We start from the raw sequence: 27289 nt of genomic DNA on the forward strand, positions 1-27289 counted from the left end.
CATTAAACTGAAAGATTTTGATCATGATTTTATACATCGAATTTCAGCAAATACTCATATTAAGCATTTCCTGAATAAAGAATCGAAAATTTTAATACTGGAAATCGTCTCCTTTAGGGGCTGAAGTTTTGAGAAGGCTAAAACGCGTTTTCGATTAATTTCAATTTGGAGTTTATGTACCAGATTTCTTATCTCCAAGTTAAACAAATACTCACGCAAAAGTTCTGCTTAAAGCATCGGGTATTTGACTATTATAGAAATTGTTCCCTTTTTCTCATTAGAAGCTACAGCGATATATCCCTATATATCCCTATTATAATTAATCTGTACCTATATTATCAACATTGATCAGAGGCGCAATAATCAAGCATATAGCCTATATATAGTTAAAAGAAAAAAAACATTGTTATTGACATGACATGTTGTCATAAAAAAGATTATTATGGACGTATACACAAAATGGACGAATATAGATGGAATATGTTTGTGTAAATAAAAGGAATAAATCGATGTTAGTTGGTATGTATAATGTTATGACATATTAATCCGAAGTTGATAGGTTTATTGTAATAACTTGGTATATCTGCGAATTAGGGCTAAAGTGTTTATTCGCTTTATCTGGTGCCGTAGACCCGGGACTATATCGAAAACCTTTAGTTCCGAAGGATAGTAAGAACGGAGTTTATGTGCATATTTTACCTTTTATGAGTTTCACTACTTTGAGAAGTGGAAAGAAAATCCAAAGAACTGGAATTATGCAGGATTCGGAGATTGAAGAAGTGCCCAGTACTTTAGTTGAAACCATGTCTGGAAATGCCGTAACTGTGTCCGAACGTTCCTATTCTAACCTTATTGATATGTTTAGTCAACTACTTGATATTAAATTTGATCAACAACAAACTAAATTGGATCAACAACAAAAATTGAATGATGAAAAGTTAGAACAGATGCAGAAATTGAACGATCAAAAGCTGAAATCAAACGATGAAAAGCTAGAACAGATACTAGCGCAGCATAAATCTCTTTCAGATAAAGTACAAGGTGTGCAAGAAAATTTTGATCGCTTGCAATACAATTTGAAAGAAAGTTTGCAAGTATTAGCTGATGAAGTTACCAACAAAATTACAAATGATATGACGCGAGAAGTTGATACTAGGTTTCAACAATTTAGTAACAAATGGCAAGATAGACAGGATCAACTAACTCTAGAAACCGAGTCGATAAAGAAAGTCGTTGAAACCATGGAATCGACGACAGCCCAACAAAAAAGTCAGATAGCGAATATTACTGCCCAGGTCAATTCACATAGCATACTGATATCCAACATACAAGAGGAAATCAGATCGTTACAAGAGAGGGAATGTGACTACAATAATCCTATGTATAAGGAGGCTTTGGGTACTCCCAATCAACAGGAAACATTGCATCATCAACAGGAAACATTGCATCTTCAACAGGAAGCATTGCATCACTGCCCGAGAACTCCATTAATAGAAACTGACGGGATATCTTCTTCTAAGAGTTCTACTGATGATGGTTTAGTTGTGGAAAACCACAGAAGGCGATTCCGAAGTCCAGATCGCAAAAGAAGAAAGGAGATAAATAAGTACAAAAGGGTTCCAGACCATTATCAACGCCAACAAAAACATAACTATAGCAAAATAAACGTTAAGGTCAGTGAAATTAAGGCCATGACTAAATTCAGCGGTAAGTGTGACGAAACCGCAAGCTCGTTCTTAGAAAAATTTGAAGCAGAGTGCGAGATTATGGGTGTAGATCAATCTAAATTTATGAAGTTGTTGCCACATCTGTTACTTCCTCCTTGTTCCTTGTGGTTTAAAGCTATTCGCGACCATATAAAATCCTACGAAGAATTCAAACGGGCCCTGTTGGCTAATTACGAAAATGATTTCTTGTTAGCTAACCGCGATGCGATGGTGCGAACTCGACACTATTCACCTCGGGTCGATAAATCTCTTACGGATTTTACAATCAATGCATATAATGAACTTAAACTCGTCAATCCGTTTCAGCCAGAATCCAGAATAATCGCTTCCGTACGCATTTTATTGCCGTATAAATTACAACAGATTCTGTTGTCTGCTCAATGCGTAAACTTCAATCATCTGATAATTTTAGTTCAAAACTTCGAGAATCAATTCCCGAACCCTAGCGGAAGTAATCGTAATCCACCCAATCCAATTCCTGTCAGAAACCTGAATATAACTAATGAAAATACCGAAAATCTTCGCAGCGATGAGAGGTCACGTGACAATACTGGCATTGGAATTAGTGAAAGATCTGTTATACGTACTGGAACTGGAGCTAATGGAAGATTCAATTCTAGCGGTAGAAATGGAACGAATTATAATAATCCGAGGAACAGTTGGACGAACGGAAGAAACTTTCGTGGAAGACGTAATTACAGTAACAATGTGATGCATACCAGTGTGACTCAAAACAGATCCAATTGGAGATCTCGAGATGGCAGGAACTGTCGGAATAGGACCGAAGTAATAAATGAAACGGGAAATGGATCAAGAGAAAATAACCAAGATTGTGGTGTTCAATGTACTTTGATTGACCCATTTGTTAATCATAATTTAAACTAAAACCCGCTGATATGGTTGGGGTTAATCCCATACCAGCCGAAGGTTCCCACGGTTATTCGACGCAAAATTCGTCTATTAATTTATTTGTGAATAATATTGATGATAAATATAATTTAGATATGAAAAGCTGGAGCAGGTAAACGGCTAAAGCTGGTTAAAATTTCAACCCTGATATGTTAACCAAATTAAACTTGGATAACAATTCTTAATTTATTCTCTCAGATGTTACGAGTTGTGTTGTGAATACTTCATTTGGACTTTATATTTCTGCAACATGTTATGATGTGATTAATTTATTTTATCTTTGTATTAACTTTGAGTGTTATGTTTACCTTTATTTTACTTTACATGTTCAAAAGAGATTTGATTATGTTAACTTGAAATCTATGACATTGATTTTAAATTGAAGCCTTTAAATGTAATTATTGCCTTCTGATCTTGTTGTTGTTTTGATAAGATGACGATCTTAATTATAAATAATGTTGTTTGTATATGGATGTTATCGTTCAATGTAAAAGAGGAACAACTAACTAGTAACTCTGCGTAAGTCATCAATTAGTTATAATTTTGAATAGACCCATAAATGATATTTGTAATGAATCGACGTTTTATGATACGTAATTAGTAATAAAAGAAAAATGTTGTTATAAATGAATTGATATATATATATATGGAGAAAGAAGAGAAAAGAAAAATATTTATATTGATGTAATAATAATAATTAATACGAGGATTGATGTAATAATAATTAGTACGAGGGCTATTCAAAAAGTGAGTGTTTTGAAAATATCCAGGGTTCTTTCCTTCACTGTAATACTGTTACGGAATTCCCGTTCTGGGCGACATTTACAGCGATATATCCCTATATATCCCTATTATAATTAATCTGTACCTATATTATCAACATTGATCAGAGGCGCAATAATCAAGCATATAGCCTATATATAGTTAAAAGAAAAAAAACATTGTTATTGACATGACATGTTGTCATAAAAAAGATTATTATGGACGTATACACAAAATGGACGAATATAGATGGAATATGTTTGTGTAAATAAAAGGAATAAATCGATGTTAGTTGGTATGTATAATGTTATGACATATTAATCCGAAGTTGATAGGTTTATTGTAATAACTTGGTATATCTGCGAATTAGGGCTAAAGTGTTTATTCGCTTTAAAGCGGAATTGTCGAAATAGTGTGTGATCTTATTTCTTATTAAGAATTTAAATACCGGATTACACACTTCTAACTTGAGTCAATCCTCACATTTGGCCAGTTTTACGGTAAGAAGTCGAAATTTGCAAATAGAAATTGCGCACTTTTCCCTATTTAAGAGCGGAATTTTCGAATAATGCAAAAACACATGTTCAGTTTTTCTTAATGGGAAACTCATATGCCAAGTTTTATCTTCTTAATATGAGATAACTTCATTCCTGGACAAAAGATTTAAGTCCCTTTTAACCTCCTTTAGGACACGTACTTTAAAAAATCTTTTCTTTTCACTTGTTCTCATAGTACCAGGTTTTCCTGTCAACATTTTATGGTAATAGCTATAGTAATATGGTCCTTATGTTGATAAGTAAATCACTTTTATATTGTATAAATATGAAAGGAAAAAATTCTAAACCGCGTCAACACACAATTACAAATTTCTGAAATGCAATAATAGCTGGACATATATAATGGAAAGCAGTAATATTTGCTGTAACGAAGAAATACGCACACACACATACGCCAATAATTATATGGCATCACCGGCTGAAATGTGGGCCACATTTTTGCCCAGAGGCCATTGCTGGGCCTCATTTTGCCACCCTAGGCTCTTGTGTCACGAAGTTTAGTATTTTATTTCAGTACACAGAAGTGAAACGAATTGCAGGTGGGACAGATAAAAAAGAAGTTACATTCTCTTCAGTCTTCTATACTTACAGAGTATTGAAATACGTACTTATAAAATTTGCTGAGAACTTCTTAAACTTCCTGACTCTACAATCATGAAAGACTATGATCAGCCAGATGGTTCATGTTTATTTGTGTTATGAGTGGCCAGCTTATCGGTTCCCAATTGCCACTATTTCTGGCTTTTTTGGATTGAAATTTACTACCTCTTAATTCAAGCAGCTCCTCAATTGTTTCATGATGCTGAGTCAATACCAAAAAATTTTAGTGCTCCCAGCGAGAATAAAACCAGGGACCATGCACACTTAGATCGCCTACCTTGACAATGCTGCTAAACCAGAGCTAAATAATAATAATAATAATAATAATAATAATAATAATAATAATAATAATAATAATAATAATAATAATAATAATAAAATAAACATTTACTTTCTTTTTTAATATCCACACCCGCAGATGGTAAATTTTGATGCCTATGGTAACGAAAAGGAGTTGAAAAAGATTAAGAATATAGTATATAACTAATTTGCTGAAGTCTTGTATAGGGTTAAGGATAGAACTTGTAGGAGATAACATGTTTGTGTGATAAATTATATATATAAAGGAATCGTAAGTTATCTATATAAAAGAATCACAAATGGAACATATTACATGAAAACAGAATCAATTTCTATATTTCTGTACTAAAGGTGAAGGTTTGAGCCCAGTCAGCGCGCTGAGTACGCCATGGATACTAATTAATCATCTAATTAATCAACTTCATTACTGTCTTTACCTAGCTGGGTGCACACAGTTACTATTTTATCAGCTTACTATACTAATGGATAACCACCTGGGAGTGATATTTTTTCTTCGATTTTCCTCTATTTTTGTACCATTTTTACTTTCGAGTGACGTAGGAGAAAAGAGTACCGTGGTGATCGCGAAAAAAAAAAAATAGAATTCGAGACATGAATTTACACATTTCCTAGTCTGTCGCTTTTTGTGGAGGTATGTGTTCAATTAGCCCTCACACCGTGAGTTGAATGCGAATGAAGATAAGGCGAATGTCACTTGTTGGTGTGGGTATATCCAACATATTACCTGGTTGTGGTAGTTCAGTTACACCGTGAACTTGGGTAAGAACAGCGTGAACATGAGACCTCCACAGAGCGTCATAAGGGCTTGTATGCTGTACGAGTTCAAACTGGGGTCAAACGTCGCTGGAGCGGGACGGAAGATAAACCAGGCATTTGGTGAGGGTATCGTGACTACGCGGACATTGCAGCGATGGTTTACTAATATTAAGGACGCTGACGAAACACTCGAAGACGCACCACGTGCCGGAAGACCAACATATGTACAAAATGAAGATCTTCAGGCAGCAATTGAGGCGAACAGTGGCCAGACATATGAGGAACTGAGACTACAATTCAGTATGAGTGATGAAACCATTCGGCAGCACCTCCATCAACTTAGGAAGCACTACAAGTTGGGGCGATGGATCCCACATTATTTGACTCCGAGCCAGAAAGCAATGCGAGCAGACACCTGTGTTTCTTTGCTATTTTCTCTGAGGAAGGAGCCATTTCTAGACAGGGTGTTGACATGTGATGAGAAGTGGGCCCTGTTCAAAGCTCCATGGCAGCGTCATCATTGGTTAGCATCTGGTTCCAAAACAGCCAAAACCAACACTGCACCAGAAGAAGGCCCTCCTGTGCTGTTTGGTGGACTGCTCGCGGCATCGTGCATCGGGAACTACTACCAGCTGGTCAGAGCATCAATGGAACTATCTACTGTCAGTAGTTGAGCTGTGTTCAAAAAAAAAAAAAAAAAAAAAAACTCAAAACTCTGCAGTTCTGAATCGCAAAGGGGTTCTCTTGTTACAGGAAAACGCTAAGCCCCACGTTGCTAGGATGACCAGGGACACCATTCTACGCCTCGGATGGAAAACACTATTGCATCCGTCATACTCCTAGGACATTGCACCGTCCTATCATCACCTTTTCCATTCCTTCTTTCGACAATCACCTTAGAGGACGTCAGTTCAAATCCCTAGTAGAGGTGCAAAATGCACTTGATACCTTCTTCGCTTCACGGCCTACCAAGTTCTACTGTAATTGAATCCATGGCCTTCCAGAACGTTGGAAAAAAGGTCGTCGATGCTGATGGGGACTATTTTTGATCTTTCAGGTACGTCTTAGGTGACATATCGATGTTCGAAGGTGGTAGGTGAAAAAGCGACAGAACTTTCCTGGTTACATTTATAGTAATTTGTCCCGATGTTCACTCGCCTAGAAGCCATACCGTTCAATGTATCGAGACCAAATTTAATTCTTAAAGTTTTTAAACCAGTATCGGAGAATCGGTATCAGTATCAATAGTTAAGCCTAATAGAATATGCTGCATATTTGTAGAAGACCAATTATACAAGCAATCACACGTGACAATTAAAGTGTTTTCAAGTGTTCTTAAACGGCTATATCAAAATGATATATACATGCTTCATGTGATCATGTTAAATTACTTCTTCAGTGGAGCAAATTTTATAATTTCTTGAACACTCACGCCCTTACTTTTGTTTCAAATCATCAAGTTTCACAGGTTTTATTCTTATTATTATTTAAAATTGTTTTCGTTAAAAATAATAATGAGATGAAAAATTATTCAAATTTTGGAGACAGTTGAATTTATGTATGTTCAGAATAATGTGAACTAGCTCACGTTAAAATTCGTTTAAGCCTTATTCTTTTACTTCTTACTCCCCTCATCTTACTGAAAACTGACTCTAAGATTCGCGTGACAGGTCATTTAAATGAACTCACTATTTCCATAAAACTAAGCGATGAGTGCCATCTGCGACAGAGGAAGCGTTTTTTCATTATTATTATTTTAACAAGCAACTTGTAGAATCATTTCGTTAAAAAGAATGCATTTGTAAACTTGCTTGTTTCTGTTTTTTTCTTTCTGTGGAGATATTAAAATGTGTGAATAACGGAGTTCGTATTCTGTTTAAGCAATTAGTAAGGAAGTGATATAGGACTTAAGCTTTAAGTGCTGAGTAAATGAGAGAAAAAAGTGATAGAAGAGAATAAAGTAACACACGAAAACACTTAAAGGGCACTTCTCATTTTCTTATCATTCCGCATTTTCCTCACTCCTCATCTGAGTAGGTGATATACTAATATACCGCCAAGCATATTAGTGGTCTCTGTGTTTTCACTGTTTTCTGTGATCTGCAGCAAGTTCCTTATAATTCTACCTGTATTCAATATTTCGTTTTCCTCTATTTTCTTTTATGATTTTCCTTCCAATTCCAATTATTTCAAGTCTTTTTCAACGTTTCCTTGTCCATTCCCGCATGCGTTGATACTACTTACTATTGGTATTATTTTTACATGTTTAGTCTTCCATTGTTCTTTTATGTTTTAGGCAAGTATTTTGCATTTTTCTGTTTTTACTCTGTATGCTTTCTGCAGGTGTGTTGTGCTTGGTATTGTGATTATATTACGTATACCTCATTTTTATCTTTATTAGTTATTTCAGTGATGTTCGGCCTGTTACGATGTACTGCTTTATCGGTTAGTATTGCTGTGTCAAAGTAAAGTTCGTTTGTTTCTAGTATGGCTTCCGGTTGGTATTTGTAATATGGCATTTCTTCTTGTATCATTTTCTGTTTCATTGCTATTTCTTGATGTATGATATTTGCCACTTTGTTTTGCTTTTCTGTGCATTCAGTTTGTGTTAACATTGAGCATCCACTTATGATATGTTGTATTGTTTCTAGATATATGTTTGACATCTTTTTTATTTGTCATCTTGTTATGTTTTCAAGATATTTTTGTAGCGGTTATATTATTATTATTATTATTATTATTATTATTATTATTATTATTATTATTATTATTATTATTATTATTATTATTATTATTATTATTATTAGGGATTGATAATATTGCATTGAGTGATAACAGAATTTTATTTCATTCGAGCGTGCGGTATAACTTATCTACAATTTTATTCCAAGAAGCTTATTTCACCACATACATATTTACGGAAGAGATATATATGTACATGGGAACATAAAGTGAATATGTTATGTTTCATTCTTTCGAAATAATAATAATAAATCCTAACCAGGAACGTGAAATTGCCTCACACTAATCCTTACTAATTATGTATGTTCAATACGTAATCATGGACGGCCATAATATCAGACGAATTTAACTGTGGTTATGCTTTTTTTAAAGTATCTTTTCTTTTCGTATTTTTTGCCTTATAACCATACTGGTTCTTATTCACATTAATATTGAGTCATTCAAAACACATAAATTACCTTTCTTACACTTAGTTTAATAAATATGATAGAGAAGTGTACAGTTTACCTCTACATAAACTTTTTAAGATGTCTGCTTAACTCACACAATAATTCTATTTATTTCCTGTTGTCATGACAATGACATCGATATTAGATTACATAAAACATTTGAATAGTCTTTTTATATATTAACATTATAACCATATTATTTCTTTTTCTTTTTCTTCTTCTTTTAGCAGAATCTGCCTAGTATATAATCAAAATATATTATAGCCCAAGATTACAAGTAAATAATAATTGTTACAAGTAGAAATACACAACATACCGTTGTATATTATGGCGCTCGACGGACTTTTCTTTTATTTATTTTATTCAATAAAGGGAAAAGAACTCTGGACCGTTAACCTTAACATACTTTTTAAGTGCTTCTTGTATATATCATAGAAATATACAACATACCGTTGTAGCCTTACACCGAATTTATGTAAATGGGTACTTTACTGTTTAAAAGTAGCCTCTTCAGTTACAAAAGATATGTACTTTGTACATAATTTGAATTCCTTTCATACAATTTACTGTATTTTGTCATTAATTTCGTACCGAGTTGGCAGATTTGGTTCCTCCATTAACAAATTAGGTTGACTTTATTTTAAATTTCGAAAACATCAGTTCTCTTCATTTACAAAAGAAGATAAGTAACCAAATTGAGCCTTACTCCCTCCCCCCGAAAATATTGTCAGAGAAAACTATATAGGGTGGTACGTAATTTTCAAAGTAACTTATAACAATTTTTTAAATAGTTTTTCTTTTCACTATCGCTCACTGTTACAATCATATTCGAAAGTGGTTAATTTTTTTTACTGATCAAAATCGGTGAAATAAAGTTTTCTTTGATGTGACTTCCTTTGGTCAATTTGAGCTAAGTTTTTAGTGCCATAAAGCAGAGATTCTCACAAGAAGAAAGGACATGTCATGATGCAAAATATGCAACTATGAAAGTTTATGGTATAAGAAAAAAATGGTTGAAAGATTTATGAGCCATAAGTATTTCTGGTTAAAGTGAATTATATTAGTTTTAATTTGGAGAAACAGTACTGCAATAAATCATTTAGTTCCGAAGTTACAAATTAGGAAGGCAATTAAGGGTTTGAACATGAAAGAGACGAAGTTACATTCGAAAACGCAACCTCTTAGTAGTGAATTCCCATTACAATTGAGGACTGAAAGTGAGAAATAGATGCCTATAATATAAGGAACCCAAATGCATGTTAACACACGAATTCATTGTGCGTCGATTTGTGGCTTGACTTCCTCTCGCGTTTGTTGTCAGAATGATTCTGTAAGAGACATAATGCACGGAAACTAGACATTGCACGGTACAGTATATCTTGGTATATTAATGAAAAGAATTGTGATAATTCATTAATAGTATGCACATCTCTTCGTTAGACTTATGATACTTATTAAAAGATTGCATATCTCTTCATTAGAGTCTGACACGATCATAACAGATATTACAGCATAGCGAAGTTTGTGTTCTTTAAAGCTGAGGAGCGTTTGTTTCCTTTTCCGAGAGAATGGACAAAAAGATTCAGCGTTATGTCTGGTGATAGTAGGGAGAATAATGGAGAATTCTGGCTCCGGATTGTTAGGCGCCACAACGGCGCGTGTATTAGGAGTGTGTTGGAATATTTCTATCGTACAGAGAACTTGGGAGATGTGTGTTGAGCATATAATGAAGTTGCTAAATGAGTTTGTCTTGAAAGTTATTTCCCCTTGTAATATGTGAAAGAGAAGAGGTCGATAAAAAATCTTTTGTTTTGCGGGAAATATATGATACTATTCCCTCATACACTAATAATGTTTTAACTTAGACTATCCATTTTACTATTTAACAGAACAGCATTGCTGTTATAATTGGAACATGTCTCGAAATGCCGTTTTGGATGACGTGTAACATGACATAGATTTCCTTAAGGCACCTGTCCGAAAACAATTCACTTGATGAAGGCAAAGAAGTATGACAACTGGAAATTGTATCTTAAAATGCCGATGAAACTTCGTTGAATTGAATGACAAGAGCTTCTTCAAATCGTTAAAAGTGTAATGAAGTTGACAGTTGACAGTTATCGTCGAACACATCTCGGAAGAACACTTGCGAAGCTACAGTTTCCAAAACTGTTTTCACAGGCATGGTTCCGTTTAGCAACACCTCAGAACACAATTTCAGGCTACAGCGCTAGAGGCATCTGTCCTTTTAACAGAAATGCTGCACCCGATGTCACTTTTGCCCGAAGTGATGTCTCAGTCAAAAGCAACCACCACCAACACCTACAAGCACACAAGCAGCCTCCATATCTTCTTCAACACCACCGATTGACCACTTCATCCACGAGCTTCTGCCTACACCTAAAATAACTAGGAGCAAATCTCATCAGAGGGACATTCTCTTACTGCCAGAGGAGTATTGGTAACACCAGACTTGTTTGCAACAGCTGGCTCTTCAACTTCTTCCGGCACGAAGAAACAAGCATGGGGACTGTGGTGGATATTACCATGATCCCAGGGATCCTAAAACGTGAATTCAGTCTATTGAGTGCAAGATTTGGTTTCACGAATCATGATTTTCTGGCAGCATTGTTAAATGTGGCTTGTGTACATTATATGACGCTGACTGTGCATTGTTGTCTGAGTCCGACGAGTAGTGCTCTATGGACTGCAGCTGTCATGTTAAGGGGTTCGCAATCATCACAGAGTTATAGGTCAACGACATGTACTATGACTATGAGTTTTGTGTACTAGCAAAGGAGATGGCACATTCCCAAAAATTGTTTAGTTGTGTTCAAAAGTATTTCGATACGATTATAACATCTTTCGTTGTTGTAAAGCAAGTGGCGTTATTTGCCGACACGTCTAGTAATAACACCATCTCATTTTCACTCTAATTTCCAATGCATTGTGGTCGACATTGTGTGTAAAGGATCTTTGTTTTCTCATTATAGCGCAGGGTTCACTCTGTCTTCCAGGTAATTTACACAGTTCTAGATATAAAAACATTTGAATACTAGAACAATATGTTGAATTAGTGGCGTTACTTGCCAATGCAGTAACATATATACCTTATATATATCCTTCTCCCTCCTCCATATTGCGGGACTGAATTTGGATCTTAAACTGCATAGTAAGTGTCACTGTTCATCTCAGCGATCCCGAATATATATATATATATATATATATATATATATATATATATATATATATATCCCTCCGTCTCCCTCCTCTAAGTCGCACCGTCAAAGTGAAATAATAAAAAACATTCCAGGGCCTAAGATCATCTATGTTGAAAATTTTATCGAGATTGGTCGGTGGTTTAAGAGTTATTAAATCACAAACATAAGTCATTTTCATTTATATATATATATATATATATATATATATATATATATATATATATATATATATATATATATATATATATATATATATATATATATATATATATATATATATATATTGCTTTTATTTATTTTCCATCTTCGTTGGCTCGGCACAGCAGTTGTGAAACACTGGTTGAAAATATCCAAAGACGATACATATATCAATCCATAGATACCACTGGGCTAGACAAAGTTAGTGTGTTGGTGTAAATCCTCGTGCTTAGTTTTGGAGAAAGTCGAAAAAAAAACAATTTTATATAAACCTAAAAACTGAGGGTGTACAATAACTACCCTACCTATAAAAAAAGGTAAAGCTTCTATTAAAGTATGCACTAATGATAAGTTTTCAATTTAGCACTTACCAGACAACACTGTACATATGATGTTAATGAGATGTAACTCAAAAATACGACTAATATAAATCAATAGATCACATTGAACTGAACAAAACAACATGCTTGAGGGTAAATTATGATGCGTAGTTTTTGAGAAAATCCAGATAAACTATCTTTATAGACCTAGAAAATATGTCATTCCGTACAAATTTGATGCAGTTGATATATATCCTGGTGGAATAGATTTTTACGCGTATATAGGCCTACTACATATGAACTACGTATGTTAAGTATGAGATTGTGTCTATTGTTTGATTTGTCCTAGCAGTGATATAGTGATACTCCTGACTCTAACACACATGATTCTAACGGTGACGCAGTTATTATTTGTAATTTGGGAATTTAAAAAAAAAATATAGGAAAAAAATCTTATTTCTTAAAAATAGGCTATTATCTACCGTATAATATTGGTAAAAAGGAAAAATGAATATCTACTGAAAATCACAAAATAAACTCATGCTTGCGAGATACCCTGTATAATTTCCTTCTTTGAGTTCCAATTAAGCTTGTTGCTTTGGTTGGATAATATTTTTTTCCCTCTGTAACAAAACAAGATACAAATGAAAGAGATGTTTGTTCGAAACAGAAGAAAGAAAGAAAGGCATTGTGTTGGTTTTCAGGGTTTTTATTACCTTTCGGTAACTTTCATTAAAGTATAGACATGTAGAGCAATCATTTGGTAGCCTTTCTTTCTTTATGTGACCTGTATTCTTTTCTGCTGGCTTTGATGTGGCTCGATGGGATGTAACAACACTGACACTTCTTGCCAAGGAACGTAGTAAATTCTTCCCTCCTACGTTCTCAGCCATTCATTGATCTACGATCGATACCCACTCACATCGGTTCTTCTATTCTGTTCCGTTTTGCAAACTCTTCACACCTTTGCCATGTTTCCTCTTTATATCATTGATTGTTGCCTCTGTGGAAAATATGTATACACCAATAGGTATTGGATAAATACCGAGAAAACATATGAAATTCTACAATATTATAACTAGTATGAGCATCAATGTTAGAAGTACTTGCACACTGTTAGGAGTGTGTGTGTGTGTGTCCCTCTTACAAGGCAAACAATACATACTAATAACCTAACTACATAAAACTACATGAACTGACATAAAATAATGGGTTCTTTTGGTTGACGTGGAAAGTTGAAATTTAGCATGATTGTAGCTTTTCGGGACTAACCGACAGTAAAATTGCCAAAAGTGAATGTTATTAATCTTTTAGGGGATGAAAATTTTCTCCATGTTATTTAAATGGGACATACAATCTCCTATTTTAGGTACTTGGAATTGGAATAAAAATTTGAAAGTCGGTGTGCTTGTACGTTTTTTTTTTTTTTTATAGCGTTACTTCCAACTTTAGAGTGCTTTTATGGCGAACTGAAAGATCTTTCCGATGTTATTTACATGAAACATCTTCTACACTCGAAAATATTTAGACACTTTCGGCAGGATTAGAATGATGAAATTTGGCATGATTGCAACCCTCCGGGACTACGGGACTAACCCACAGAAAAATTGCCAAAACTGAATATATATATATATATATATATATATATATATATATATATATATATATATATGTATATATATATTCAGTTTTGGCAATTTTTCTGTGGGTTAGTCCCACAGCTAGCCAAAGGCTAGTCAAGTACCTAAAACTATATATATATATATATATATATATATATATATATATATATATATATATATATATATATATATATATATATATATATATATATATATATATATATTTGCATAAAGTATAGTAAGCAAGCAAATAGATAGACAATGTCTTCCTACAGAATAGAACCTGTTAATTATTATTAGCAACGCGCAACACACACATACATTTTTAGCTCCATAAAAATGAGTTTTCTTGATTTTTCGAAAACTACGCATGAGAATGTACCTTCACTCCTGTGATATTGTTAATCTCGGCTTTATATATCGATTGATGTATAGCTTGTCTTTGGATAATATACACTGAGAAAAATCCGTTATCTGGACAGCGGTATATTTTACAAATATACGGAATCCATTTGTTTACTACGGAAGTCTGTACGGAACATACGTTATCCATATGCTACATACGTACTGCCTTTTTGCCCGCTTAGATGTTACATCATGCCACTGCAAGATGTCTGACATTTAATACGTCAGCTATATGTTATATACGTTCATCTGTATGTGAGATCCTTACCGCCTATATACAATTCTTTCTTTCATACGGAAAGTACGTATAGATGGAATACTTATACGGAAAGTATTATAAAACACACGTTTTCAGTTACACGTTTACTGCAGGGTGTTACATATACAGTAGTCGTACGTTAAGTTCAAAAACTACAGGATTTATGCATGTAACCTACGTTTTTACGTACGGCACATAGTTTTTTTCCTCTGTGTATGGCGCTGAAAGCAAGCTCAATTTAGTACCAAAGTTGTGAGAAAAAGAGACATACAATTTGTACACTCTGTTTTTTTCGTGTAATAAGAGTTATTGACAATATCTCGACATGAATCTTTTAAAAGCATTGAAAGTAACTTCAGATAGAGATCTTCAATACAAAATGTGACCAAAAAAGACCAAAAGTGGACTTGAATCCTTTGTACAGTGAGCGACTCATAATATGGTTAAATTTTAATGTTATTTAAATTTTAAAGATTAATCACAAACGTTGGGTTATATCCCACTAGCCCTACAATCTATTATCATCTTCCTAGTGTCATAACGAAAAGCTTAAGGGTATACATATTAGTTTTATCTTTTTAATTGACGTACTTATTGTATAGCGTAAACTTTTAGATTTATATGTGGATCGTTCAATATGTTTCCCTGAGCCGAGAAAATATTTTAAAGGTACATTTGTAAACTATACTGTAATGTTTGGTAGAGTCAAATGATAGACCGGGTGTCTTTTCCCCTTCACCAAGTTTTATTACAAAATATAAATAAATACAAGTGTGTCTAATTCAATGTCTCTTCCTCAATGACCAAGTGAAGGAATACTAAATGTTTTGCTGGGTGCCCCTTCCACTCATGGCAGTTTCCAGAGCACTTTGGCAGGTTGTAGGTTAGACTTGGATTATAAGTTCAAGATGGATCCCTAGCCCAGTGCGGCATAGAGTAAGGAAGAGGTGCTCCTAGTCCACAGCGACATAGGAAGGTAAAGGTTAGGCGATCAGTTGGTCGACTGATACTGGGTCCCTCGGTGGTCCTCCTTTTATTTGTCCTCCTCGGATCCTTCCGTGAAGTTCGTCTGCTTTCGATGTTCCTCGGTGTCTTCCGTGTTGGCCTGTTGTCTGCCAGGTTGTTTGTAATCATTAGCACGTGTTGAGCTGGCACGTGCGTCTGTTGTGAGGTGGGGGGTCCTTGCAATACGTAGGTCGATCCTTCTTCGCCTCTCCACGTAATCCCCATCTTCAGGCATTTCTCATCGTTGCACAAATTTGTTCAAAACCTTTGCAAAAAATCTGGACTTTAACTATTTAGCACTTTCTTTACATTCCACTTTATTGTTTCATCGCCAGTTGATAGGAAGCCAGATCGGGATTCAGGTCGAACCTGAACTCTTCGTCAGGGAAAACCAATTCGACATAAACGACCCTGGTCTCTTCTTCTTGACGATAACGTCCACCCCGCACTCAACACGCAAACAACACACAAAATTGAAGAATTATGGAGCGAACGACTTCCCCCAACTCTCCGTACAGCCTCAATTTAGACCCAAGTCACTTCCATCTTTTTCCGGTGTTAAAATTCTGCATTGCAAAGTGAACGTTTTAAAACAGATGAAGAAGTGAAGCGGATTATGAAGAGAGTGCTAAATCAATATCGAAATCAATATTGAAACCGTATATACTAGTAAATTTCAACAACTTAAGATTTCCGTAGAGCGCCGTGGGTACTGATTGTATGTTCTCTTAAGACGTTGAAACGATTGCAGAAAATCGTGAGTCGCTATCTATCATCGTTTGTGTTATATTACTATCAACGTTTAAACTGGAAATGGTAGCTTTCTACCATTTTCAGTTTGAATAAAGTGTTAACGGAGGAGATGAAACTTATTCTAGGGACGTTGAATCTACTGAAAAAAGTTATTTAATTCTTTTGGTCTGAACTGGAAACACTAGTAAATTTCAGCCACTTCCGATGTTGCTAGTGTTGCGGGTGGCTATGATATTTTCTCTTAACTCTTTGAGATACGGGAGCCAGCGTTATTTTGTACCCCTTGCTGCACGGAAAAAAATATTTTGAATTTTTTAAAATTTTCATTACAATTATACATGTAGACAATCTCAAAACACACGAAATTAGTTTAATTTTATCTTTCACTTAATAGTAGGACGAAAAAAATGGATATCAAAGGTGGCAAGCACAACTTACCACCGTGCCTCAAAGAGCTAAGACATTGAATCGATTGCAAAATACTGTACATATGACGGTGTCTATTTCCGTTTTTGTTATTTGGCCATAGCTACACGTTGAAACTTTAAATAGTTGATTCCTTAGAATCTATCACTTCTGGTTTGAAAATAGGTTTAACGGAGATGGAAACCTATTCTTGAAATTCTGAGTCGACTGCAGAAAACTGCTTCTCGGTATCTTTTAGCATTTTTGCTCTTTGTTGCAGGTTGTGACAATAGAGACGCTAAATCGATTGCAGAAGACACTTGTCGCTATCTATTACTATTTATGTTCTGCGGTGATCAACGTTGAGACCGGAAATGGTTAATTTGAAATACTTCCGGTTTAAATAGAGGATTAACAGAGGAGCTAGAACCTATTCTTGAGACATTGAATCGATTGAAAAAAAGAACTTTTCCATATCTCTTACCGTTTTTTTTTCTCTGATACCTGTCGACAGACGGACGAACGGACAAAACCGTTCTACAGTATAAGATTTCCGACACTTATGTATACCATAGTTTCGAAGTATAAAGTGTTAGGTACACTATTCAAAGGATAGTAACACATAGTAAATTATTTGACTTATGTGAAAAATGTACCGCCTTACTTTTCCGCCACCTTTTAGATTGAGTCGTTAAAGATATACTTTCTTTATTCTGCCCCGTTTAAGTATGTCCATATGTTTTTAAGCATAAGCATAATTTCAATGCTTTCTTTGGGCGAAGGGAGAGAGTGAGAGCTTACCATAAAATTTACACATTTCACAATTTTGAATTTTGCTTTAAAAAAAAATCAAAGAAAGTGATTCTTAACGGTCACAGTATGTATTTCCTCGCTCCCTTCCTACGTTTAACTCAGATTTTTCCTATATTCATGAGTTCGGATTTCAAAAATTTTGGTATCGTTGGATTTCCTCGTCGAGCGCGACAAGAATCGATCAAAACGTCGCTGGCCCCGTATGAATGCCCTCTATCCAAACGGCTTTGATGTTGCTTCAATGTTGGCCTGTTGATCATCTTTTGCGCCTTGTTCTTATGCAAACGGATAAGACTTTTCAACAAATGTGGTTTCATATGTAACAGGGGTACAACGAAATTTTTGCAGTACTTATTTGTCACGTCATTTGGATCCATCTAGTATTATGTCCTAATAATGTATAGCCTATTTTCTCAAAATGTAGTATGTTAAAATTTTGTAACAATATGTTGAGGTAATACCATAAATGAGAATCATTTATAGCCAATTCGCAATGTGATGGCTCTTCGGAACTGGATTTTGAAGAGCCGTGTTTTGCATGATATTCGTTCACATTTTTCTTAGTTCTCAATTTTTGCTATTGGGTTTCCTTCTATTTATTGGTCAGAGGGAAGGATTTTTACCTTCAATGTGCCTGTACAAGTCCATATCTCGCAGTCTTCGTATGCGACGCTCGACTCGTGTCTCAATTTTTTTTTCTCGTTGCTTGCGTTCCTGAAGTTCGTGTACAAACTTCAGGATATTTGAACTTTTTTCTCTTACTTGCAATTCGGATGAACATATCCTCTGCTTTTGTTGTAATTTTAGGCTCTCGTGATCGCAGAAATCTCAACTTTTTATATGTATTTTTACCACTGACTACCCAATTGGCTCGTGTCTAATTTGCCAATTTGGCGTAAAGAATGCCATAAATCCTACGTGGGTTTTATGATTTATTTCAAGTAGTCATAGTTAAGTCTTTTGGACATCGATACAAGAACATAGATAAGCCGCACTTGCTACAAGGAATACAGATGTCTTTGGTGTTACACGTGTGGATTTGATACTCTTGTATGCATACCAAATCGAGATGTGTACCAAAAGTATGTGCCGTTTCGCCGTAGTTCAAAAACTAAGATGGGTAGATTAATATAATTATGCATGAATTAACGTTAGATTTTAAAGCTTAACTGTTCTCAAGTTCAAGCTTCTGTATTCGTTTTTAATATGTTCAGCTGTGAATGAAACTTTTTTTTTTTTTAAAAAAATACTGACCTGAAGTGACGGATTTCATCATAGAGTATGTGGTTTATAAAGGTACCGTATACAGATAATTAACTAACTCTATGGCGTATGGAACTTAGAGATTCAATGTCGCGATCACAAAAGCTCTCCATTGACTTCTGTTCATAGCGAACTGGATCCTGTTTCCATCTTGTATTCCCATTATTGCGCGATACATCTAAATGTTTTCCCATCTACATCTAAGTCTTCCTAATGATCGTTTTCCGATTAGATTTCCAGTTAATATTTTGACAATGAAATTTCTTTCATTCTGGCTACATGACCTGCCCACCTGAGCCTCCTAGACTTGATGACCCTAACAATGCTTGATAAACGATATAAATTACGCAGCTCCTCATTATGAAGTTTCCGTCATTCTCCATTCCCGTCACTTTTCGCTCTGAATATTCGCATCAGGATTTTATCCTCAAATACTTTCAGTCTTCGTTCTTCCCTCGGGGTAAGCGACCATGGTTCGCAAGGATACTGCACAACAGGCATGATTATCATTTAAATATTTTAAGCTTCAAATTCCTCGACAGAATTCGTGAAGACAAAAGATTTTGAACTTAATAATAAAACGAATCCCCTACTCTCAGTAGACATTTAATTTCTTTGTGGATGTTAATATTGATCATAGATATTTGAAAATATTATTTGTCGAAAGTATTATTTGATATTTTGACGTTTATTTATTTATTCAACACAACACGCTCAAGGCCCAGTTACAATGTTATTCGTTAGAAATTCATTTATCCACAGTTTTACGTATAGATATACGTGTATTAACAAGATATATATATTTTTAACTCGAGTCTTATATACTGTCTCTGACATTTCAAAAACATCTACAGCAGATATCCTTTCAATTGCATTATAGGAAGTACTCATCCTCCATATAGGAGACTTACCAAGAATATTTGTTCTCGCATTTTTGCACTAAAATGTACTTCTATTTCCTGCGCGAGATTTATCTGACGAGACATGCAATTGAACCTTGGAAGTAAGATCAGGACAGTCAATTTTACCATGTAGGAATTTCTGTAAAAATAAAAGATCTTTATATGTTCTCTCTGTTGTTTCAAAGTGTGCATATTAAAATTTTGTACTATTTTTGAATTTGACTCATGCTTGACTCATACTTGGATACATGCCAGTTTTTTCTATAAGCAAGTAACGTCAAGAATTTTGATTATATCCTTTCAATCACATGTATGAGTTTTACTTTTTTTTTTTTTTTTTGGTGACCAAGACAGAGTCGCATATTCTAATTGCGATCTCACAAAGGAGATGTAGAGTTTCTTTAATGTAACATCGTTTTGAAACTCTTTACGTATACTCATAATAAAGCCAAGATTTTTGTATGCATTATTAATAATTGTTTCAATATGATAAGTAAAACTTAACTTAGGATTAAATAGCACTCCTAGATCTTTAATTAAGTTAGGTGTCTCTATTATAGTTCCTTCAGTAGAATAGTCATATTTTAAGCTGTTTTCTTTGCGGGTAAAGGAAAGAGGTTTGCATTTATTCACGTTTTACTTAAGCTTGTTATTGTCACACTAGTGCTTAATATTGCATAAGTCTATTTGCAGTTTTATACAGGCTTCAAGCGAATTAGTTTCGGACAATATTTTAAGGTCGTTTGCGAGTAGAAGAGTGTCAGAATAATGGATATAAGATGGTAGATCATGTATGACTAGTAGAAATAAGAGTGGACCAAGATTTGAACCCTGAGGGACTCCAGATAAAGCTGTGAATTTTTTAAGAAACATATCGTTTGTACATGTCTGTTGAACATTTTGCAAATAGGACGCGAAAAACTTTTTACTTGCATAGAGAAATTAAAAGTCGTTAGTTTTTGTAACTGTACATCATGGTCTACCAAATCAAAGGCTTTTGAAAAAAAAAAGAGTCAGTGTAGATCACATCCACTTGACTCCCTCTATCCAATTCATTTGCAATAAAACCTGTACTAGTGGCTAAATTTGTGGATGTTGACCTATTCTTTAAGAAGCCATGCTGGTATCTGACATGATGGGTTTCACATAATACATTATCCTCTTGAATATTACTTGCTCAAACACTTTGACAAGTGCTGATAAAATAGATAGGCCTAAAATTCTATATGTTCTTCGCATCACTAGATTTAGGGATAGGACAAATTATAGCTTCTTTCCAACTATATCCGGAAATACGCTTGTTTTTAAATAACATATTTATAATTGTACGTAGCAGATGTTTAAGAATATCTATACACCCCTTAAGAATGACGTATCCATAATTTGCAATATTACGATCCCGGCAATTTCCATTTATTTAGCCTTCTCTACATTTACTTCTAAACTCATGTCCCTGCAAGTGTTTAATTTCTTTATGCAATTTCTATTTTTGTTCGGTTAAGCTCTCGAATACTTATACGGTTCAGATGTGTGCTTTTCTCTTTCTCCACGATCAGTAATTTTTGACTGTGTGTTAAGCAAATTGTCAATGAAATCTTTCCATCTATTCAGAATGTTATCTGTGTCTGTGAGAATTGTTTTGTCGCCTTTCTTCAATATATCATCGCGAGATTGATAAACTTTCTTAAATTCATTGGTGCCCGTCTACATGTCCCGAATGTTTTTATTTTTGCTGTTACTTTAGAGTTCATTAATTTTAGTTTTCAAAAAAATGTGTTTCCTTTTGTTTCTTTAGTTCTAAATGTTTTGGAAGTTTCTCGTCTGATGTCAACGAAAATTTATGTAGTTATATCGTTCGGACTTTGTAGCCAATGCAGTTTTGCCTGTTCTCTCTTCTCCACTGGTTTAGTGCATTCCTGGTCGTATTATGATTTGTTCCTATATATTTTTGCGTGCCTCAATTTTTCTTTTGCTGAAATTTGTAATGCTATCCCTAGTTTCAACTCAAGTATCCTGAACACTAGTGCGTTCAAAATCTTCTAAAACCGAAAATTTGTTCAACATTTAATCTAATCTTTCCCTTTTGCCTGGTTCTGTAATTAAAAAAAAAAAAAAAAAAAACTTTAACCTGTCCGTTTTCAGATGTTGGATATTTCCTTTATTCAGCGAAAATCTCTCTTATTATCGCTGAAATCAGTGTTACAGTCAGCTCCTCTAAACAACTGAACATCAATTATGCTAGAGCTAGACTGTCTTCTTTTACCTACAAAAAGTGGTCAATTTGATAATGTGTTTTTTTTTCGCCTTGTAAAGTCTAAATATATTCATGAACGTCGCAATGTGGGAATTTCATACTTTTCATGATAAGGTTATTGGATGTCACAAAGTTGACGAGTCTAATGGCGTTGTCATTACTTTCTTTATGCAGACTTTCATTCCCTATAATCAATTTGAAAATATATTCTATTCCTACCTTCGCATTGAAATCCGCTGACAGAATTTTATGTGGTATTGCGAGAGTTGGTCGAATACCCGTTCCACTTGTTCCTGAAAGTTCTTTTATATCGTCATCCTTATCTTCTGTTGGGACATATATATTTTTAAAAAATTAGCAGAATTAAAATTTATGATCGGTAGTGTGTATATGGTAAGCTTTTATTTATCTCGTATATTTATTTATCTTAGTAAAGTTATGAATAAGAAACAATCAATCATTCTGCATTTTTTTTAAAGAAATTCCAAATTTATAACCAGAAAAGTAATTAATAGCCATATATTTAAGATATAACAGTAATTATATTTGGACTTCTGTGAAAGGTTTCCGGTTTACAAGTAGAAATGCCAAAATAATTATCAGACACAATATAATTCACCTAATAATAATGATGCTACTATGAATAACTTAGGTCTACTCATATAATTATCATTATTTGTTTTAAATTATGATTATTTTGAAATTAAGTGCACGTACACTTTATGAATTACATTTAGTACGTCCAGTTTCGTAATTATTTCATTTGAGATAAGACAACATTTAATTAAATTTAATATAACAGTATTAATTCTTTTTTATTTTATTTATTTATTTTACATTTAACATTTTGAAAGTACTACACTTCTAGCCGTGAGTATCGAAAGTTCATTTGTAATCTGTGGACACAGCGGAAAAGCTAAACTCCAGAAAATAGCAAAATGTTGAAATAGAAAGTTATTTCTTCGAAACAATTTCTCGTATTGAATTTATCTTCTTTGTTCCAACTGTTATGGAAAACCAAGTTTCTGCAATGAATCATTCTCCGATTTACAAAGTTTGATTTGAAAAATATAGGTTTGTTCTGAACGATTTCGAAACTCAAAATTCTTTCATTTTTAAGGCGGTGTACTACGAAAAGACACTACTAAACGTTTACATTTATTTTAAAGTTTTAAACACTGGTGAAAGTAGTTATCATTTGGAAAAATAGACAGTGCTTGGAAGACATACAGTATTTGTTTAAGAATTCTATTTTCTTCTACATAGGATAGCGTTCTAAGGAGATTAGACAGTTTTTTTTTTAATCTTCATATCATTATTTCTTACTTTATGGCTGTTTCTGAACTAAATAAACTTTTCACTGGAGCCATGATGCTAAATCGGCGCTCGAATTTTTGCAAGGTTGTTGTAAATAAGAAACTTTGGAATCACGCAAACTATGTAAATATCTACTCTAGAATCTCTTTTAGCACGACAGGTTTTACATACAGTCCATGACCATCCTTCTAGATTTTTTGGTTGTAGCTTTTGTTTACATGATTTTGTTTACAGAATGAAGATCAAAGAAAGAATTTTAAAGACGTTGTGTTATTACTCTAATTTTGGGGAAATTAATGAAAGGCAGAGATGAGGAACATCAGGCTTCTCAAGATTTTTAATAACATGTAATAATATATATTAAATATATCATATGTTGCAGGGGGCGCAGTAGCTCAGTGGTAGAGCGTTCACCTCTGGTGCATAGGGTCCTTGGTTCGATTCCAGCTTGCGCCAAGTGGGCTTTATGGTAGACAAACACCGCGTGTGTGGATTTTCTCTTTGTTCGCTACACTCTGGACTTCTATGGGTTTTCCTTCCACTTCCTTCATTCCACCATCTCATTTAATTCTGATAAACACCGTCTCCTTTAGTCTAGGCAGCATAACCGTGGAACTAAAACTTAAAATTTAATTTCATTTTTATAATATGTTCCAACTTATATGAATGTCTGGTGGACGATGACATATCCGTGAATTTTCTAGAGTTTCTTTCGTTTACTCAATCTTCACTTAACGAGTTAACCTTCATGAACAGATTTGGCGTAATTATTGAGATATTTGCTTGCTAGAAGGATATATTCCTTTGCATTGAATTCATACATTTCTAGAACCGAGTTAATAGCTGACAGCTTGGGTATTGTAATCTAGAACTTCTAGTAAAAATACACTGTGAAAAATCTGTTATCCGGACAGCGGTATATATTATACAAATATACAGACTCCATACATTTACTACGGAAATCTGTACGGAGCATACGTTATCCATGTGCTACATATGTACTGCCTTTTTCCCTCTTAGATGCTTGATTATGCCGCTCACGGAAATCTGACATCTAATAGTCTTCCGTATATTACATATGTATATCTATGTTACGTACGTCAGCTATATGTTATATACGTCCATCTGTATGTAGAGATCCTGACCGCCTATGCGCAGTTCTTTCTTTCGTACGGAAAGTACGTATAGATGGAACACTTACACGGGATGTACTATAAAACATCTGTTCTCAGTTATACGTTTGCTCCAGGATGCTATATAGTCGTAAGTCCAAGAACTACAGGATTTACACATACGTCTTTACGTACACCACGTATGTTTTTTCCCTGTGTAATATTTGTTGTAACTTTAAGCAAACTATGCAAAATGTAGAGAGATTTTCTTTCCTTTTTTTACAAGATTTTATTTGAATAACGATAATAATAATAATAATAATAATAATAATAATAATAATAATAATAATAATAATAATAATAATAATAATAATAATAATAATAATAATAATTGCTTGAGAGTGCTGATAGTCTTTGATATCAGGCGACTTGCGTGTTAACACCTGCATATGGAACGTCTGAAGAGAAATATAAGAAGTTAAAGAGAGAGAGAGAGAGAGAAACAAGGAAACTTAACTAATGAAGCCTATGAAGGGAGTATAAATCAATAAACTATAAATGGCTATTAAATTGTCAGGATTCAATTCGTAAGAGAACGTTGGTTAAAGTCAATATAAAAGGCATTCACTTTATATACCATTTATACATAGCAGTTCTATGTTTTTTCTGTCTTTATACAAACTCTGTAGAAATTAGCGACAGAGCCAGTAAAACGATTGACGGTTAAATGTTACAACATATGATGTAAGATCTGAAAAGAAAGAAAAAAAAAAAGAGAGAGAGAGAGAAATCTCGGACCTAAGTGTGCTAATCAAGAAATAACATTTAAGTTTTCGAAGACTTGATCTTTCACATTAAAGTTTTCAGAAAATTCATCCTATGTAATATCATTCCATGAATATTTTCGTTCTGTAATTGGAATTTAATTATTTGGATTCTATACCTAGGTAGAAGTACGGGACCAACAGTTGCAAACAAAGTTACATTTTTTTTCCTCATTAATAGCAATATTAAATTAGATGGAAGAGTAGACAAATTGTGAAAAATAATTATAATGAAACAGATATTATTGCAGACTGAGTATATGAAAGCCTTCTAGTTGTTAGCTTTCTCACCTTAGTGCGAGATACGATATAAATCCCATGTGAGAGTACAATTAGTTCGGATCCAGTGCTTATTCAACTGAAGCTGTGGGAAACCTAATACTAGTATTTGTCTTAAATAATTAAGCATGAAACTTCTTTGTTGAACTAAATAATTAAACATAAAGTTGCCAATGATCACTTTAACCTTCTCCTAAACTTCTTTTCGGATTTTTCGATTAATATTTTTCCGATTCAGTATTTTATTTAAGCGTTGTTGCATCGTAGGTTGCTACACAAAATAATAGAAGTAATGCAAATGAAAAACTGCATTACAAAGTGCGATGCATCTATTATAATCTATTACCCAACAAGTAAACAATTATTGTGATAAATAATAATATAGCGTTTAAGTTCGTTACTGAATTCTGCACGTCTCTCTCTCCGTGTGTGTGTGTATGTGTGTTATTTGCTAGTTCTTCAATTTTGAGACCTTCATTCGATAGGGCATCAAAAGCTATCTGAAAGATGTGATGGAATTTTTCGCATCACTCTTACCTCCTCCGAGATATTGGTCATAAAAGTTCCGATTTCGGCAGATTTAAGGAGTCATATCCCAGGAATCATGTCATCAAGCTATCAGATTGCTGTTGATCAGTAAGAGGATGGCGAACAATTTGGTACCAAAGAGTAACCGATGGCTACTGGCCACCGTTCCCCAGATATTGGACTAAAAAGTTCGGGTTTCGAGAGATCTAAGAAGCCGTATCTCGCGAACCGTTAATCACAGAGAAATTATATTTCGCGAATTTTTCAGTTTTGAGCATGTCTTCCGAAAACGACATGTACAATATATCTTGGAACTTTTTAACAGAACTCTTAAACAAAACATGTGAAAGAAATTTAGTACTTAAGGAAATTATAAATGGGTAGATACATTACAAGAATTATTAAATGAGTTTAGTAATAAAGTACATAGAACAATTGGTATAAAGTCTGTAGAAATTAATAAGAAAAAATATTTCTTTTAGAGTTCGTTCTGCTATAAAATGCCAACCTCTCACTATAAAATGTTCTCCCTTTTCTCATTTCAGGTAAGCTGAAAAAATATTTTTGGAGGTGGTGTCATTGGACTATAATTCTACATCTGCCGTTGAACTGTGAGTACTGTGTATGATAAGTAGAAGACAATATCCAGAAAATTAAAGAGACACTAGATGCAGACTGTTTACGGCAAAGACGCCCAACACAGCTGAAACCACCATCTATAGCACTTACTTCTTCTTGACTGCGTAATGTTACGCAGTATGCCCATGTAAACCAGATTGCCCCTGATGTCTTACAGCGGTCAGCTATTTCGTACCATGCCCAGTATGTGTGATTTACATGGATCTGAGATTGTCCATATTTTCATTTGAGTTACCCTTACATAATGATGTTCTCTTTGAATTAATAAATTCTATCGTCTCTATTCTCATATTCCACTGAAAATCTCTGTAAGATGTAATACAATAGAGATATAATCTCACACCATA

General features: G+C 34.1%; 2 protein-coding genes across 6 annotated transcripts in view; both read left to right on the plus strand.

Moving 5' to 3' along the window:
- LOC145691975 (uncharacterized protein ZK1073.1) overlaps positions 1–27289 on the plus strand; it is a 463195-nt gene that overhangs the window by 268149 nt on the left and 167757 nt on the right. The gene's annotated exons all lie outside the window — the stretch shown is intronic.
- On the plus strand, positions 1172–26999 carry LOC145666848 (uncharacterized). Its single transcript, XM_081734427.1, has 2 exons — positions 1172–3693; positions 26849–26999. The coding sequence occupies exon 1, from the start codon at positions 1242–1244 to the stop codon at positions 2610–2612; it is 1371 nt and encodes a 456-aa protein (XP_081590553.1). The 5' UTR covers positions 1172–1241; the 3' UTR covers positions 2613–3693; positions 26849–26999.

This window comes from Thermobia domestica, chromosome 1 (assembly GCF_964235325.1).
Source record: "Thermobia domestica chromosome 1, izTheDome1.hap1.1, whole genome shotgun sequence".
In the NCBI taxonomy this organism is placed as follows: domain Eukaryota; kingdom Metazoa; phylum Arthropoda; class Insecta; order Zygentoma; family Lepismatidae; genus Thermobia; species Thermobia domestica.